General features: G+C 37.1%; 1 protein-coding gene across 1 annotated transcript in view; it reads right to left on the bottom strand.

The window, feature by feature from the left end:
* The window catches only part of jarid2a (jumonji and AT-rich interaction domain containing 2a), a 105,470-nt gene that overhangs the window by 34,398 nt on the left and 57,035 nt on the right, over nt 1-14,037 (bottom strand). The window contains exon 6 of the mRNA XM_066682931.1: nt 6,425-6,588. Coding sequence (XP_066539028.1) covers nt 6,425-6,588 — 164 coding nt within the window. The remainder of the gene's footprint in view (nt 1-6,424; nt 6,589-14,037) is intronic.

The raw sequence follows: 14,037 nt of genomic DNA, 5'->3' as shown, positions 1-14,037 counted from the left end.
ATGTCATTCACATTATTCCCATTCATTTTGGATGTCTGTGAATCTGTAATTTACTGTTATATGCATAAGTTATTTACTGCGCTCTTAGGGCCCACGCAGCTGTCCCAAAACTGCTCCAACTCAAAACAAAAAAACACAAATTGTTTCCTTAAAAACTAAAAGTTAAAAATATAGACTAAATACAGTGCAGTCTGACACTGAATGCAGTACAGATATTTTGGGGCTATAATGCTCAATTTATTGAATACTGATGTTTAGCTTTATAGCCTATGATTAATTTTTTTATTTGCTTTTATGGGTTAGCCAATGGATGCCATGTTCAACATTTTTAAATCTTGCACTATTTTAAACTATTTTATATATTGTTGTCTTTTCCATAGAATTTGGACTACTGTAAGTCCTACTGTATACATTTACACTGCTGTTTTCATCGTCTTCAATGAAGTAACATACATTACATTTTTTGACAGAGATAATATTTTACATGGCCTGGGCAAACTGTTCATATTTTAATATTAAATAGTTAACTCAGAAAAAAAAGAAACCGTGCTGTAAAATTTGCATCATTAAATTTGTTCCCTGAAGAGGATGTGTTAAGTTTCCACTTAAAAATCAACAGAACATATCCAAACCTTTGCATGTAACTGTATGGAATAATAAACTATGAAGTAGCGAATTCATTTTGAAGCAGTAGTACAGAAAATGTTTGCAACATTTCATCAAACGTAGCCATCTTTGTGTCTGAAGTTTGCTTCCTTAGTGCACTGGAGCTCTAATCTTAATGTGACTAACAAGTAGTGGATCTGTACTTAGTAATGTGCAAACTGTATTATTCAATAATCAAATATTTAGACTTCATTATACAGTTTCTAGTAAGTATGACATAATGTTTTTAAAAATGGACAAAACTAGAGTCATAAAATTTTTTGCAAAGCAGACACACACCCTGAAAGGGGCACCGGTCCATAGAAACAACACTGCTTAGCTGCAAAATGTTGTAACAATCTTCTTGAGCCGTCCATGTTAGCCAATCTTTATGAATAACATAATTTTTATTGTGTCAGAAACTGGATAATCATGGTGATTCAGGCAGGCAGTTTGCACAATGCTAATTGCTAATAAGCACTCACTACTTTTAGCTAGCTTAGCCTTGAAGATCCAGTGCAAAACATGTCAAACCACATGACTTCTAACCACATGACTTCATGTTTCAAATAAAGGGAAAATTTGTCAGTTTTATCGCTTGTCCAACCAATATTCAGAAACCAACATTAAAAAAAAACCGGAATAGATAGAAAATAAAAGAAGAAATTTAAAAAAAATTTTACTTGGACTGTGAGAGTGAAAGTGAAAAATGTAACCAACTTTTTTGACTGAGTATCTTCAGGTGTGGAAGTATATCCTTGCAGATTTCAAGCAAGGAAAGAAAGCTGGAACACAGTGGCAAATGGCGGACACAGTAAAATCTGAAACATCATATTATATACTGTTTTTGAGGCTCCTTTCCTTAAACACTAGGCATGAACAGCGTGTAGTTCATGGCCGTTTGTTTGGACGAAAAGTAAAATAAATGGACTGTGCTTTTGGACGCAGTACAGTACTCAACAAAACCAAAGAGGCTGGTTTCTTGGAAAGCTCATCAGAGCAATTCCATTAGTAGGTCTACTTTCTGCACCACGTTTTCTCCACTAGAGGGCTCACAGAAAACACAGCACCTCTTTGGGGAGCATGTGCACGTGAGCTGGTCCATGTACTGTGATTGTTCAGTGGTGGGGGAGGGGAGTGCTCTGCTGTATCCAAAAAAAAATGTCTGCAGATATTTTCACACACATTTTCCCACGAACCTTACAAGATAAGGTCACTTAAAGATTAGACACAGGTTTTTTGGCCCACTGTGTCTCAACACAAGTGAACCAGTAAACTAGTTTTAAATTCTCTCTCTCTCTCTCTCTCTCTCTCTCTCTCTCTTTCTCTCTGTATATGTATGTGAGTATAAAGCGAACGAGTTGGGGGGTTGGGTAGAGAAAAGATGACATCATGTGTTGCTACAGGCCTGCTGCAGCAAACTTAACCTGAACCGTCTGCCGCTCTGTACTGGCGGCCCAAAGGAGGGTCTGGTGAGAAAAAGAGAGAAACTTTAGACAGCTCATGCAGACACACATACAGATCTGCTATGAGGGCACAGTGAACAGTGCAGGTTTCTTCAGCAGCACAGACATGTCTGTTTTCTGTGTCTGTGACAGTTTGGGCAGTTTAACGTAACTTCAATAACGTGAGGGCTGTCAAACGAAAAACATATTCGCGATGAATCACATTTGTCTTATTTGACCCTAATGAAAATAATGATATAGTTATAATACTGAAGTTTGTTTCATGCAGGGCTGACTGCATGCTACACCCAATGAATAGTCATATCGTCACTGCCTTAAAACCAAAAATAATAATTCTCCATTCTTTCTATTTGATTTTTCTACTTTTATATCTACTTCGGAACACAGCAGGTGTCCTTTACTCTTCTACAATGGGTTAAACTTTCAAGAAGGACAATTAGAAATGCTCCAAAATAGCTAGGATTAAAATTCTATTAAATTAAGTTTTTTTATTCATTCATTCATTATCTGTAACCCTTATCCAGTTCAGGGTCACAGTGGGTCCAGAGCCTACCTGGAATCATTGGGCGCAAGGCAGGAACACACCCTGGAGGGGGCGCCACTCCTTTTTACAGGGCAACACACACACATTCACACCTACGGACACTTTTGAGTTGCCAATGTGTGTTTTTGGACCGTGGGAGGAAACCCACGCGGACACGGGGAGAACACACAACACTCCTCACAAACACCTGGAGCGGGACTCGAACACACAACCTCCAGGTCCCTGGAGCTGTGTGACTGCAACCCTACCTGCTGTTCCACCATAGCATCCCCAGGTCAGGGAACCCCCAGTGGGGGACAATGCTCTGGCTTCGGCGTGCCCTGGGCTTCGAGGAACCCCCCAGTTTTTTTTTCCATTCAATGGCCCAAAGCTTGCATATTTGTCCTTAAGGTGGAGACGTGTTAATTTGGTACTCATTGATGACAAATTAATATAAAATAGGAATCCCTTAACTAAATAGAGATATCACAGCAAAATAAAAAAAATCTGAGCTGTTGGTTATAGTGTAGCTGACAGAATTCCTGCCAACTACATGGCAGAATAGGGCTGGATTAACCGCAAGACTCCAACTTATGTGACATTACTAATATCCTAACTAAAGTCCCAAATCTGCCAAATGCAATAAATGTTACTGAAGGGTCAAAGTAGGGAAATGCATTAACGCACTTTTTAAAAGCAGCGGTGTTAATTATTGATCACGTTAAATCTTTAATTTGACAGCCCTAGACAATATGTAAAATAGAGGTGTAAAATGCATCAATTTAATGCATTCACGATTGCCAAAAATGTATAGGTTAAGCCCAAAAGTAATATATACAGGTACATAGATATACATTTCATAAAATGACACGATGAATGAAATCACAGAAGATGCCAATGCAAATACGTTTGGCAATTGGTCATGTCGTTTTATCCATAACAGATTTCAAATTAACACTAATGTTCTGGTTAGAGATGAAAATGATAGTGTTAGCATTATAAGTCTTTTGAAAGTTTTGGCCCTTTTAAAAAGAGCCGATATGTTTGCTTTATGAGGCCCATAAGCTTTTTTGATTTATTACAAAGATAGATGTAGCTAGAATGTATGTTGTTATACTGTTTTTGATATATTAACTTAGTACTTAGTGTATAAGGCTTCTACTTGTCTGAGTATTACAGTGAGTTACTGGACACTGATTATATCTATAACCTGAGCTTGAGCAAACTTAGATTTGATCATAGAGAAACCACTGCATTCTGCAGTGAGCTGTGATTGGACAGTGATAACAATAACATCTTGGGTTTGGCAGTGAGATGAATGTAGACAGTGATTACTGCTATGCCCCTGAATTCATCAGTGAGTTGTAAAGGAACAGTGAACACCCTCTGTCTGCAGTTGTGAGTTGTGATTGGGCAGTGGTTACATTCCACTGCTGTGTACCGCTGATGTAAATCCATCACTGCTTTACATTAACGTCTGACATGAACTCAGCATTTCATTCTTAAAAGCCATGTCAAATCAATGTAAAAACAAGTATTGGTTTTCCTAAACAAAAATTAATGCCATGTCTTTTTTCCCCCCTGATATTGTTAATATTATTATTGATCGAGCACAAAATATTCTCAAATACATCAGTCAGTAAACAGTGGCAAGTTGAAAGTGATCTATCTAGTTTAAAATATTTGGGCAAGATCAGTGATGTGCAAAACTACAGGCCAAGTAGTATGGTCTATATTACAATACAATACAATAATGGTTGAAATAAAAAATAAAATAAAATCATTGTATACCCTTAAAACTAAAGGTGCCAAAGGAGTTTTATCTACAACACCATAAAAGAAAAATGTTTGATTACCTAATGAACAATGTCAAACAATGTAAAAAATAAAAATACAGATGTGACACTAGAAAACTGTCCCAGAGTTACTGTCCAGCATACTTCAAATATAAATGAGCTAACAAATGAATTCCTCATGGACTAATGTAAAACTATTACTACTATTATTACTGTCATTATTGTGTGCATCCTACAAAATTTCCTATTGCAGAACGAACAGAACCTTTCTTACTCATACATGTGAGAGTACAGAGAGATTTGTATACCTCTGTTGGGAGACAGATCGGTTCTGCCTTAGGAACTTTTATAATTGCCATTAACATGTGATTACTGTGATTTGATCACATTTTCTTACATAAACCTTGAAATGACTGTTCTCCATCTTCTGAGAAACAACGAGATCAACCGTTAGATGAGGCAGAGCTACATAGTGTCAGGCAGTGAATCTGGACAAGTCACGTTTCATTAAACAAGCGCACACATACACACATGAATTTAAATTTATCCTGTATTGGATATTTGTCTGTAAATGCATTTGAAGATATGCGCAACTATGTTTGTGATCTGTACAAAATGTGTTCAGATGTATCCCCTGATCCCCAAATCTAAATAATTTGGTTGGGCAACAACATACATTTGTAATTTTTTCCAAATATTTCATTTAAACATGGGCATGGTTTAATTTTTAGAAACGGCAAAAAGCATAATGGCTATAATGGCTAGACTGTTTGTCTCTTAGTTCATTTTTGCAAAATAGCATTAGGTTTTGGTGTGATATGGTATTCCCTGCTAAAGCTGACAGAACAGTTATGGCCAGTGACAATGCTTTTACTGAATGCGTTTACTTTATGAATGAATCTATCTATGTTCAGCCTCACTTTTGTCACAGCCTTAATCATCACAAGTCCTCTGATTAAACGGTAAATCATACATGCCTATACACCGGTTTAACATTGTTTCTGTGAAGAGCAGGATAATTTCAGTGCTGCAGGTGGCGAGTTGGGTCTAGAGCCTAACTGCTGCATGATTTAATGTGGAATGAAAGATTCCAGTAGGAAACTCACTGCTATTTAATGTAAACTATAAACACAGATGCTCAGAATATTGTACTCACGACTGATGTCAAACACTGAAACTGTTCTATGAATCACTTATGAACAAAGGCATGAAATTTTCAGATTTCTGATCCTTTCACTTTAAACACACAAAGCGCTATGAGCTGTTACCATTGAGACTGTCACTGGTTGAACTGACTTTGGCTGAGTAGAGGTAGTTTCACAATCATTTTAAAACACTTTCCTATTGAAAATGGATCTGATTTGGAACCCCATTCCAACTCGACTTCAACTCTCGGAATAGTCTTCCAATGCCTGCCAATTGATTTCCACTCCTGGAGGAAAGTAAGAACATTAAAGAAAAAAATCGCTATAGTTTTCATTGGCTAGGCAGCTGATTCCTCTGGGCGCGCAAAGCCCTCCTCAGCCCAACCGCAGACATGCCTCATCCTGAAGTCATCAAGCATGCATTGTGATCGGATCTGAGTTTGTGTATAAACGCACTGTGATCTGATCTGTGTGTGTTTATAAATGCATTGTGATCAGATTTATGTGTATGACAAATACATTATGATCAGGCCTGTGTGTGTGTGTGTGCATAAATTCACTGTAAACATGTTTGTGTGTGTATATATATAAATTCATTATGATTGGATCCAGCCTGTCCATATTCACAGCCAGGAGTCACGTATAGCTCTGCCCTCATCTTTCATATATTCCTGCCCCTCGTTTTGATGAGGACACCTAGCTATGGAGCACAAGGTTTAATTCAAATTTTGAGCAGTAAAACAAGATTCTTCCATGGTATTGCCCAACGATGCGTTTTTAGCACCGTTTCGAGGGTGTGAATAAATATGGATATCAAACATATTGAAAATAGGATTCAGCGTGCAGTACCTGCTGTTTGGGTTCCAGTGCAGGTTTGCAAGGCCTCAGGTTGTGTGTGGTTGAAGCTCTTGACAGTGCTCCAGAGCCTCTCTCTCTCCCCTGGGCTCCGTCTTTCCCCCGGACCCTCAGACTGCTGTCCCGCTCCCCTGTCGCATGTGAATGACCATTGAACACTGTAACATAAAGAGGGATGGAGGCAGAGAGAATGAAAGAAGTTTAATCATAGTTAAATGTGATAAACATGCTTTTTTTGTAAAAAAAATATTCCTCTGAATTTAACCCTTTCATGGCAGTGACCACACACACACACACACACACACACACTTGGAGCAGCAGCTATCTCCAGTGTCTGGGGAGCTGTCGGGGGTTATGTGCCTTGCTCAGGGGCACTTCAGAAAGATATTAATACTTTAATGTATTTGTGTACTGCAAATCATGTTTATAATTGTTTATATATATATTTGATCCTAAACATAGTCAATGGGTAAAAGAATAGAAAATGTTGTCTTGTTTTTCTTTTGATATGCAATATACCATACATGTGTGTAAAATGTTATCCAGAACTACAAATAAAAAATAGGTCCATTAAAGTAATTCCTCTAATGTACATCTAATACAAAGCCCTCCCAGAAGAACAGAGACTATTGGCTGTTGTACACAAACATTTGGCCACACAGTCTGTGTCTAAGCTACATTGGGGGTAAGAGAAAACATTCAAATTGATGATTTCAGCAAATTAACATACGCCAAACTGTGAAGCTTAATATACCTCTGAAATGTTTTTCTGTAGCCAGCATCATGCCTATATTAAGAAGTTCAGGTCTAAACTTTGTTTTTTATGTAGTTTTAAGGAACAGCTGTTATTCAGTTCCAATGTAAATTGGTATACACATTTATCCTGTGAATGCCTATTTCAGTACAGTGCTGTGAATATGAATTACACTAGAGGAGTGCCAGGAGCAAAAAACTAATAATACTAATAAAGTAACAGATACTGTTTTGTGTCTCTGGTGAACCATGAAGCTTGTACTCGCATTCGACAATGTGAGCAGCCTCGAACACACCCACAAGAGATAAATTTGCAGTCACATAAGTGACTTGTCACCTGTTAGTGTGAACGTAGGGTTAGGAGGCAGGCTTCATTTAATGTATATACAGAAGTCTTACACCTTTCCTACCTGTCCACGGTTCCCAATGTGCTGTTCTTTGGAACTATATCATTGGGTGGGAACGAGATAAAACTGGTTAAGAAAACAGAGTTTGTGGTAAAGCAAAGCCTGGACTCTCCAAAAGCTCTGGTACAGGATCAGGAAGGAACTGGACTTAATTCTTGATAACTTCACCCATCTACTACACATTACACTCCTTTTTATCATCAGCCAAATCATATTGGCAATACTAACATGTTATGCCACACTTTTCCTCATCTGCTTAGACATATGCATACAGTGGCTCTTGAAATTTGTAAAACCTATAGAATTTTCTATTACACTGCATAAATATGACATATAACATCAGATTTTCACTTACAAATATAGTTATTCAGAACCCTGTCATAAAAATAAAACAAAAATGTATTTATATATTGAGGTAAATGACCCCACATTCCACATCTGTGATTGGTAAAAGTATGTTCCCATCTATTGGGAATTAAGGGAATTAAGATTTGCATCATGAAGGGGTGCTTCACGTTGATGGAGATTGTGCTATAGATGGTTCTAAATTGCATCTTTTAGAAAAGGGTTCTATATAGCACCAAAAATGATTCTTCTATCGTAACAAGCTTGACATCGTAGGAAGGTGCATTATACAAGCATTTTCGGAAAGGTGCTATTTAGAACCATCTATAACACGTTCTCCATCAATCTGAACTCCTATACAATGCAAAGAACCCTTTAAACGTGCAAAAGGCTCTAAGTATTCATGGTCATGTGAAGAACAACTTTTTTAAACTTCAAGTACCCTTGAAGGACCATATATTTTTACAGGCGGAGGTAATTCAAAACTATGGCTACTCTCCATAGTAGTGATTTACCAACAACGATCATTCCAAGAGCAAGGCATGTAATAAACTAAAGGCCTTTCTCATATTCAGTAATATCAGTAATATTAATGTTCATGAATCCATCATCAGGAGAATACCAAACAATAATAGCATGCATGGCAGACCAACAAAGAAAAAAACAGTGCCCTCCAAAAAGATCATTGCTGCCCTTTAGCAGTTTGCTAAAGATCATAAGGACAAACTGAAAAGATACTGGAAAAAATTCTTTGGACAGAGGAAACCCAAAGAATCTTTTTGGTTTGAATAAGAAGCGTTATGCCTGGAGACAGGAAAACACTGCATTCCAGTATAAGAACGTTATCCCATCTGTGAAACATGGTGAGATAATTTTTCATGAACATGGTGGCCTGGTTTGCTGCATCTGGGACTGCATGGCTTGTTATTATTGGTGGAACAATGGATTATTAATTGTAAGTAATTCCAAGGAAATTTGTCAGTGAACTAAATTCAGCAAGGCAATGAACCTAAGCACACAAGTTGTTCTATAAAGCAATGGTTAGAGAAAAATTTAACTATTTGGAATGGCAAGTCAAAGTCCTGACCTTAATCCAATAGAATTGTTGTGGAAGGAAGCAAGCGATGCAAGCAGCTCATGGGAGGAAACCCACCAACAAAACAGAGTTGAAGCTGTTGTGTATGGAGGAAGAAGGAAAAATTCCTCCAAACTTTACCAAAAATAAATTAATTAAAGTGTGCTATTAGCATAACTCAGGGTAATACTAAACAAAATTATACTTAGGTGTTTGCCTATGCCGACAAGTATACAGAAAATCATAATCTTTAGCCTGAGATATGCTTAAGAAAAATATAATTAAGTATTCTTGCCTTGTACATAAAGTATATTTGGCTTTTACTTTGGGGTGGAATAGCTAGTAGCTAGTAGCCTACATGGTGTAACTGTACACAATGTAACCTATTAACTCAGAAATAGATAAACATTTGGCTGATTTTACTGAAAATATTCTTCCAACATTTGAACAACATGAGTTCATGTGCTAAAATGTAAATAAACTACTAAAAGACAGTACCAACTAAAACATTGTCACTTGTATGTTGAGGACACCTTGCTTCACCATAAACTTTTATTATTGTATACCACTGGTGGCACTGTTTCATTGCATGCACTCAAAGTCTCTGTTATTTACTCAAAGAAGGGTGATAAAGACAACAGAGATGTCTTGTCAGTATAAATCAATGTGCAGGACAGCTCGATATTTACAGGAGACATTTAGTTGCAGTTATTGCTGCATAAGTAGGTGATCGCAGCTGACACCGAATTAAATTCACAAACTTTGGCCACTCACATATATGTTATACTACATTATTTTCCTCAATAAATGAATGACCAAACATATTTTTGTTTTTTAGGTCATATTTATGCAGAAAAATACAAAATTCTAAATGAATTACAACTAGAAAAAACTACTACTACTACAAAAACTACTAGAAACTGAGATTAGGCTAATTCTCTAGCAAGCGAAACTGGCTAATTCTCCAAGCTAAGAATTTTTTTAATTAATGAACCACTTTCTTATATCCTACATCTTTGGACAGATTATAGTCCTCCACAGAGAAAGCTACAGACATTTAGCATTTTCAGCCTCTGCTTAGCTGCTCATGGCCATTTAAACTAATCCAACCAAGATTGTTCAGTGTTTCTCACAAAACAACAACAAAAAAGACTGCCTCAGAAAAACACAATCAACACCACCAGGCTTTTTTTTTGGGTATGTTTTCTAAATGAAAATCATACTGTAGCTCCTCCTGGGACCAACATATCAACCAAACAGCTTGGAGCTCAGCCAAAGGCACACATAAAAGCATCTTACTTGGTTCGGTGTGGCTAGTCCAAAACTGAGAGGGGGGAAAAACTTCTCGTTTGTTTTATGAAGCATGATGGCATGACATGATTCCTGATTTCATATGGCCTCACACCAAAGTGATTCCAATGTCCAATTCCACATGTAGAACCACACAGACTAGCCTCAGTGTATGCTATGAAAATCAGAGCATCTCCTCTTACAGCAAAAAAGGTTCAGATTCAATTAAAATGTAATGATACCCAAAATAGCCAGAAACAAGTCACTGTCTGGCAGAACAAATGTGTGTGTTAACTTGTTTATAAGCATATATTTAGCAGTATTATTATTTCTATGGCTGAATTACTTCATAATAAAACACATATTCTCTTCACACTTATGGAGAAATGTCCACTATATGATAAAATGTATGTGGACATGCATAGTAATTGGTCATTTAAATATGTAAAAAGTATGACAGCTTTGTTTGGGTCGCTATTTTCAAGGTATTCAGAATACCAAGGCTTTACTGTAATAAGTCTGTAAAAATTGGAGCATTTTCTTTTTGTTCACTTCCTTTTAGTGGTGAAAAAATAGAGTAGTGTTTTGTGAAAGTTTGCAATATGAGGGAAAATTTAAAAAGAAAAAGACTTTAGAAGAAATAAATGTGCAATAGGATTTTTCTGAGGCTGATTCTGAAGAAGTACATCCCTGCATCCCTGGTTTATGACTGCTGCCACTGAAGGAGCTACAGAATGTTACACAACAATATTCTGCTTCGTCTGAGGCAGGTACTAGCACAAAGTGAAATAGTGCATGATTGCTGCCTCTGAGGAATCAGAGCTTTATTATGTGTCATTCTGCAGCTTCTTCAAAGACTGCAGTCATAAACCATATGTGCAAAATTTCTTTTCTACACTCTCAGGTACGGTAGAAGTGCATTATTGTCAAATGTACATTTAAAGTTACAAAAGTGGGGATAAAAGTACATTACATACTGTTCTCCTGAAGGAGAGGTGAAAATTTGTAATCTTTCATTACCGAACTGGGTAAAACAACAGAATATACGTCCAGAGATTAAATGGGGTGTGTGAAATTAACATAATATTTCAAATTTACAATTATAATAGAATAAGGTTCTACTATGTTCCATAATTTAAGGTACAGACAATATACTGTTGAGGGTACCACCACAGTCACAGTTTTTTGAGAGTGTTCTCTTTAGTATCTGCCTCAGAGGCAGCACAACTGTACTGTATATCATTCTGCAACTTCTACTGAGCAGCAGTCATAACTCAAATGTGCAGGACAATTCTGCCTCAGAGGAAGCAGAGCTAAAAACCTTGGGCAGTTTCGTGACTATATATATTATAAATATTAACAAACCCTGCACCCAGATGTGGGCTTCCAGGAATTTATAGTTTCAGAACTGTTCACAAGTAAACACACTTATATTGTAAAAAAAAAAAGATCGTTGGTAATATCCAAATTTGGGATTTGGAGGTAAAAATGCACGATCTGCCCACCAACTAACCGCGTATGGTTTTATATTTTTAAAAGATGACAACTTATCAACATAAAAGTCGCAGGTTTGTCTCTGTTTGGAATCTTCTCACTTTGTTCATGCTTCACCAGTTTTTAGTGCTGAGTTTAAAAATAATTTAGGTTCTTCACTGTTTTCACAGTACCTGTCACTGTGAAAATACCTAAATAAAATGGCACATTTGTCACAGACACACAAGGAAAAAATTAAAAAAGAAATAACCTAAGGGACTGACAAAAGACAAAACCAATTACTTAGTTCAAGTGGTTTAGCTGAGTTCTTTGCTAACAAGTGCATAAAATCAAGCATACAGCAATGAAGTCTCCACAGACAAACACTGACAACAGAAAGATTCTTCAGTATAGCACTGATATAGGATTCCACTTTTTGGTGCTTTTCTATTTGTCCATTCATTGTGGAATTTTCACACAATGTGAAGAACAACTGCTGTATTCAAATTGTGACATAAACTAAATCTCAACAAAAATACAGATACAAGTTTTTCTCTGGACAGCAACAAACTAATGTTTTGTGAAGAATGGATAGTGGTCTTGAGCTACTTTTCAGGGTTTGGTGCCAGCTCTTCTTTCCTATGAAGAAATAAATGCTGTAGAAGACAGACAAATTAGACAGTTAATTGCTTCCAAATGCTTTATGAAGTTTGCTTAATGCAAACTGGCACAATGTTGTTAGCTATTTTAGCCTTGTTGCTCCAGTGTCGAGTTGCCAACTTTCTGAAATGAAAATAAGGAACTCAGAGGCCAGGGGGCCAGTATACACTTGTAAATCCTTTTCGATATGTCTAGTCACAATGTCATAGAATAAATTGCATATTTTGGACTCATATCCCATATCGGTTCAAAATGAAACGCATCTTTTAGTGTCCAAATACAGTTTGCAATAGTACTCCAGTGCACAATGAAATAAGCACTTCTAAGGCACCAATATCTATTGGCTGGATTGCAATACACTGTATGTCCAATATTTATGATCCCATATCCTTCCAATCTACCTTCTGAAATCAAGGGTATAGGAAGCGTGCCTCCCTTTGCTGCTACTCTTATAGAAAGTGTTTACTATAGATGCTGGGACATTTCTGTGGAAATTGTATTGCATCCAGCCATAAGAACAGTAGTTTTGTATGTCAGGTAATGATGTGTGATTATGTCTTGATCAGGCCATTCTGAAGTATCCAAAGATACTGAATTGCGATTTATTATTCCAGAGAACACAATTCCAATCCTTCACAACCCAATGCTCTAGACCAGGGGTCACGAAAAGGCGGACTGCGGTCCGGGTCCAGACCCAGACACTGTCTTATATGGATCTGGACCTGTAACTGATAAACTATTAGGAACTGTTTAATTTTGAACAGAGTGTTTGTTTTAAATGGTGTGACTCTTCTGGTCATTACGGTTCAGTTTTAGCACTCCAGGAAATTGCCAGACTAGTCGTATGTGTTTCTGTGTATCACACGTGAAGCTCAGCCAATCAGATCTGTGCATTATGATGAGCGCTGTGACACACAGGGTCGCTCCAGACACTGCTGTCCTGGGGCCAGTAAAAATAGCCTAAAGGACGTGATAAAAGCTCTTTTGTGACATTTTCGGGATGACAGTATTGTGTAAGGTAAAACCAGAAACTTTAATAAGAAGGGAACATTACCTGCTCCATACATGCTGTTCCAAAGTGTCCCATTGCAATGGGCCTTGCTTCTCAATGGAGATTATACAAGTTATTTTTGTGTGCAATTGAATGTCTGTGTCAATAATGGGTGCATTATAATATAGTAACGTTATGTAAGTTTTTTTGTTTTGTTTTTTTGCACTATCCCTTTAAACACTGTGCCACTGAGGTCAGGTTCAACTTTTGAACTGAGGCAAGACGAAGGTTTGATGCCCCCTCAGACATATATAGAATGTAGGGGAGAAGCATGTGACCACGGGTTCAGATTACACAGCTGATTGTGCTGAGTGGCCAATGAGTCTAGTTACACATATGGAAAAAGGCAGAGAAATGGAGCAAGAACACTAAAGAACCAAAATTATTTGGAAATTATTCAAAATGATTTTGAAATCCAGGGTGAAGGCTTTACACAAGAAGTAGGAACTTTGTTGTAAAGACTTGAAAAGAGCATTAGTTAAATACTAATGTTGTATGATTAGTTTTGAAGCAAAAAGTTCACTTCTACACATCTTAGAGACACTTGATGGAG

This window comes from Hoplias malabaricus, chromosome 10, assembly GCF_029633855.1.
Source record: "Hoplias malabaricus isolate fHopMal1 chromosome 10, fHopMal1.hap1, whole genome shotgun sequence".
NCBI lineage: Eukaryota > Metazoa > Chordata > Actinopteri > Characiformes > Erythrinidae > Hoplias > Hoplias malabaricus.
The sequence above is the reverse complement of the archived record's forward strand: the minus strand, read 5'-3'. Positions and strand labels throughout refer to the sequence as shown.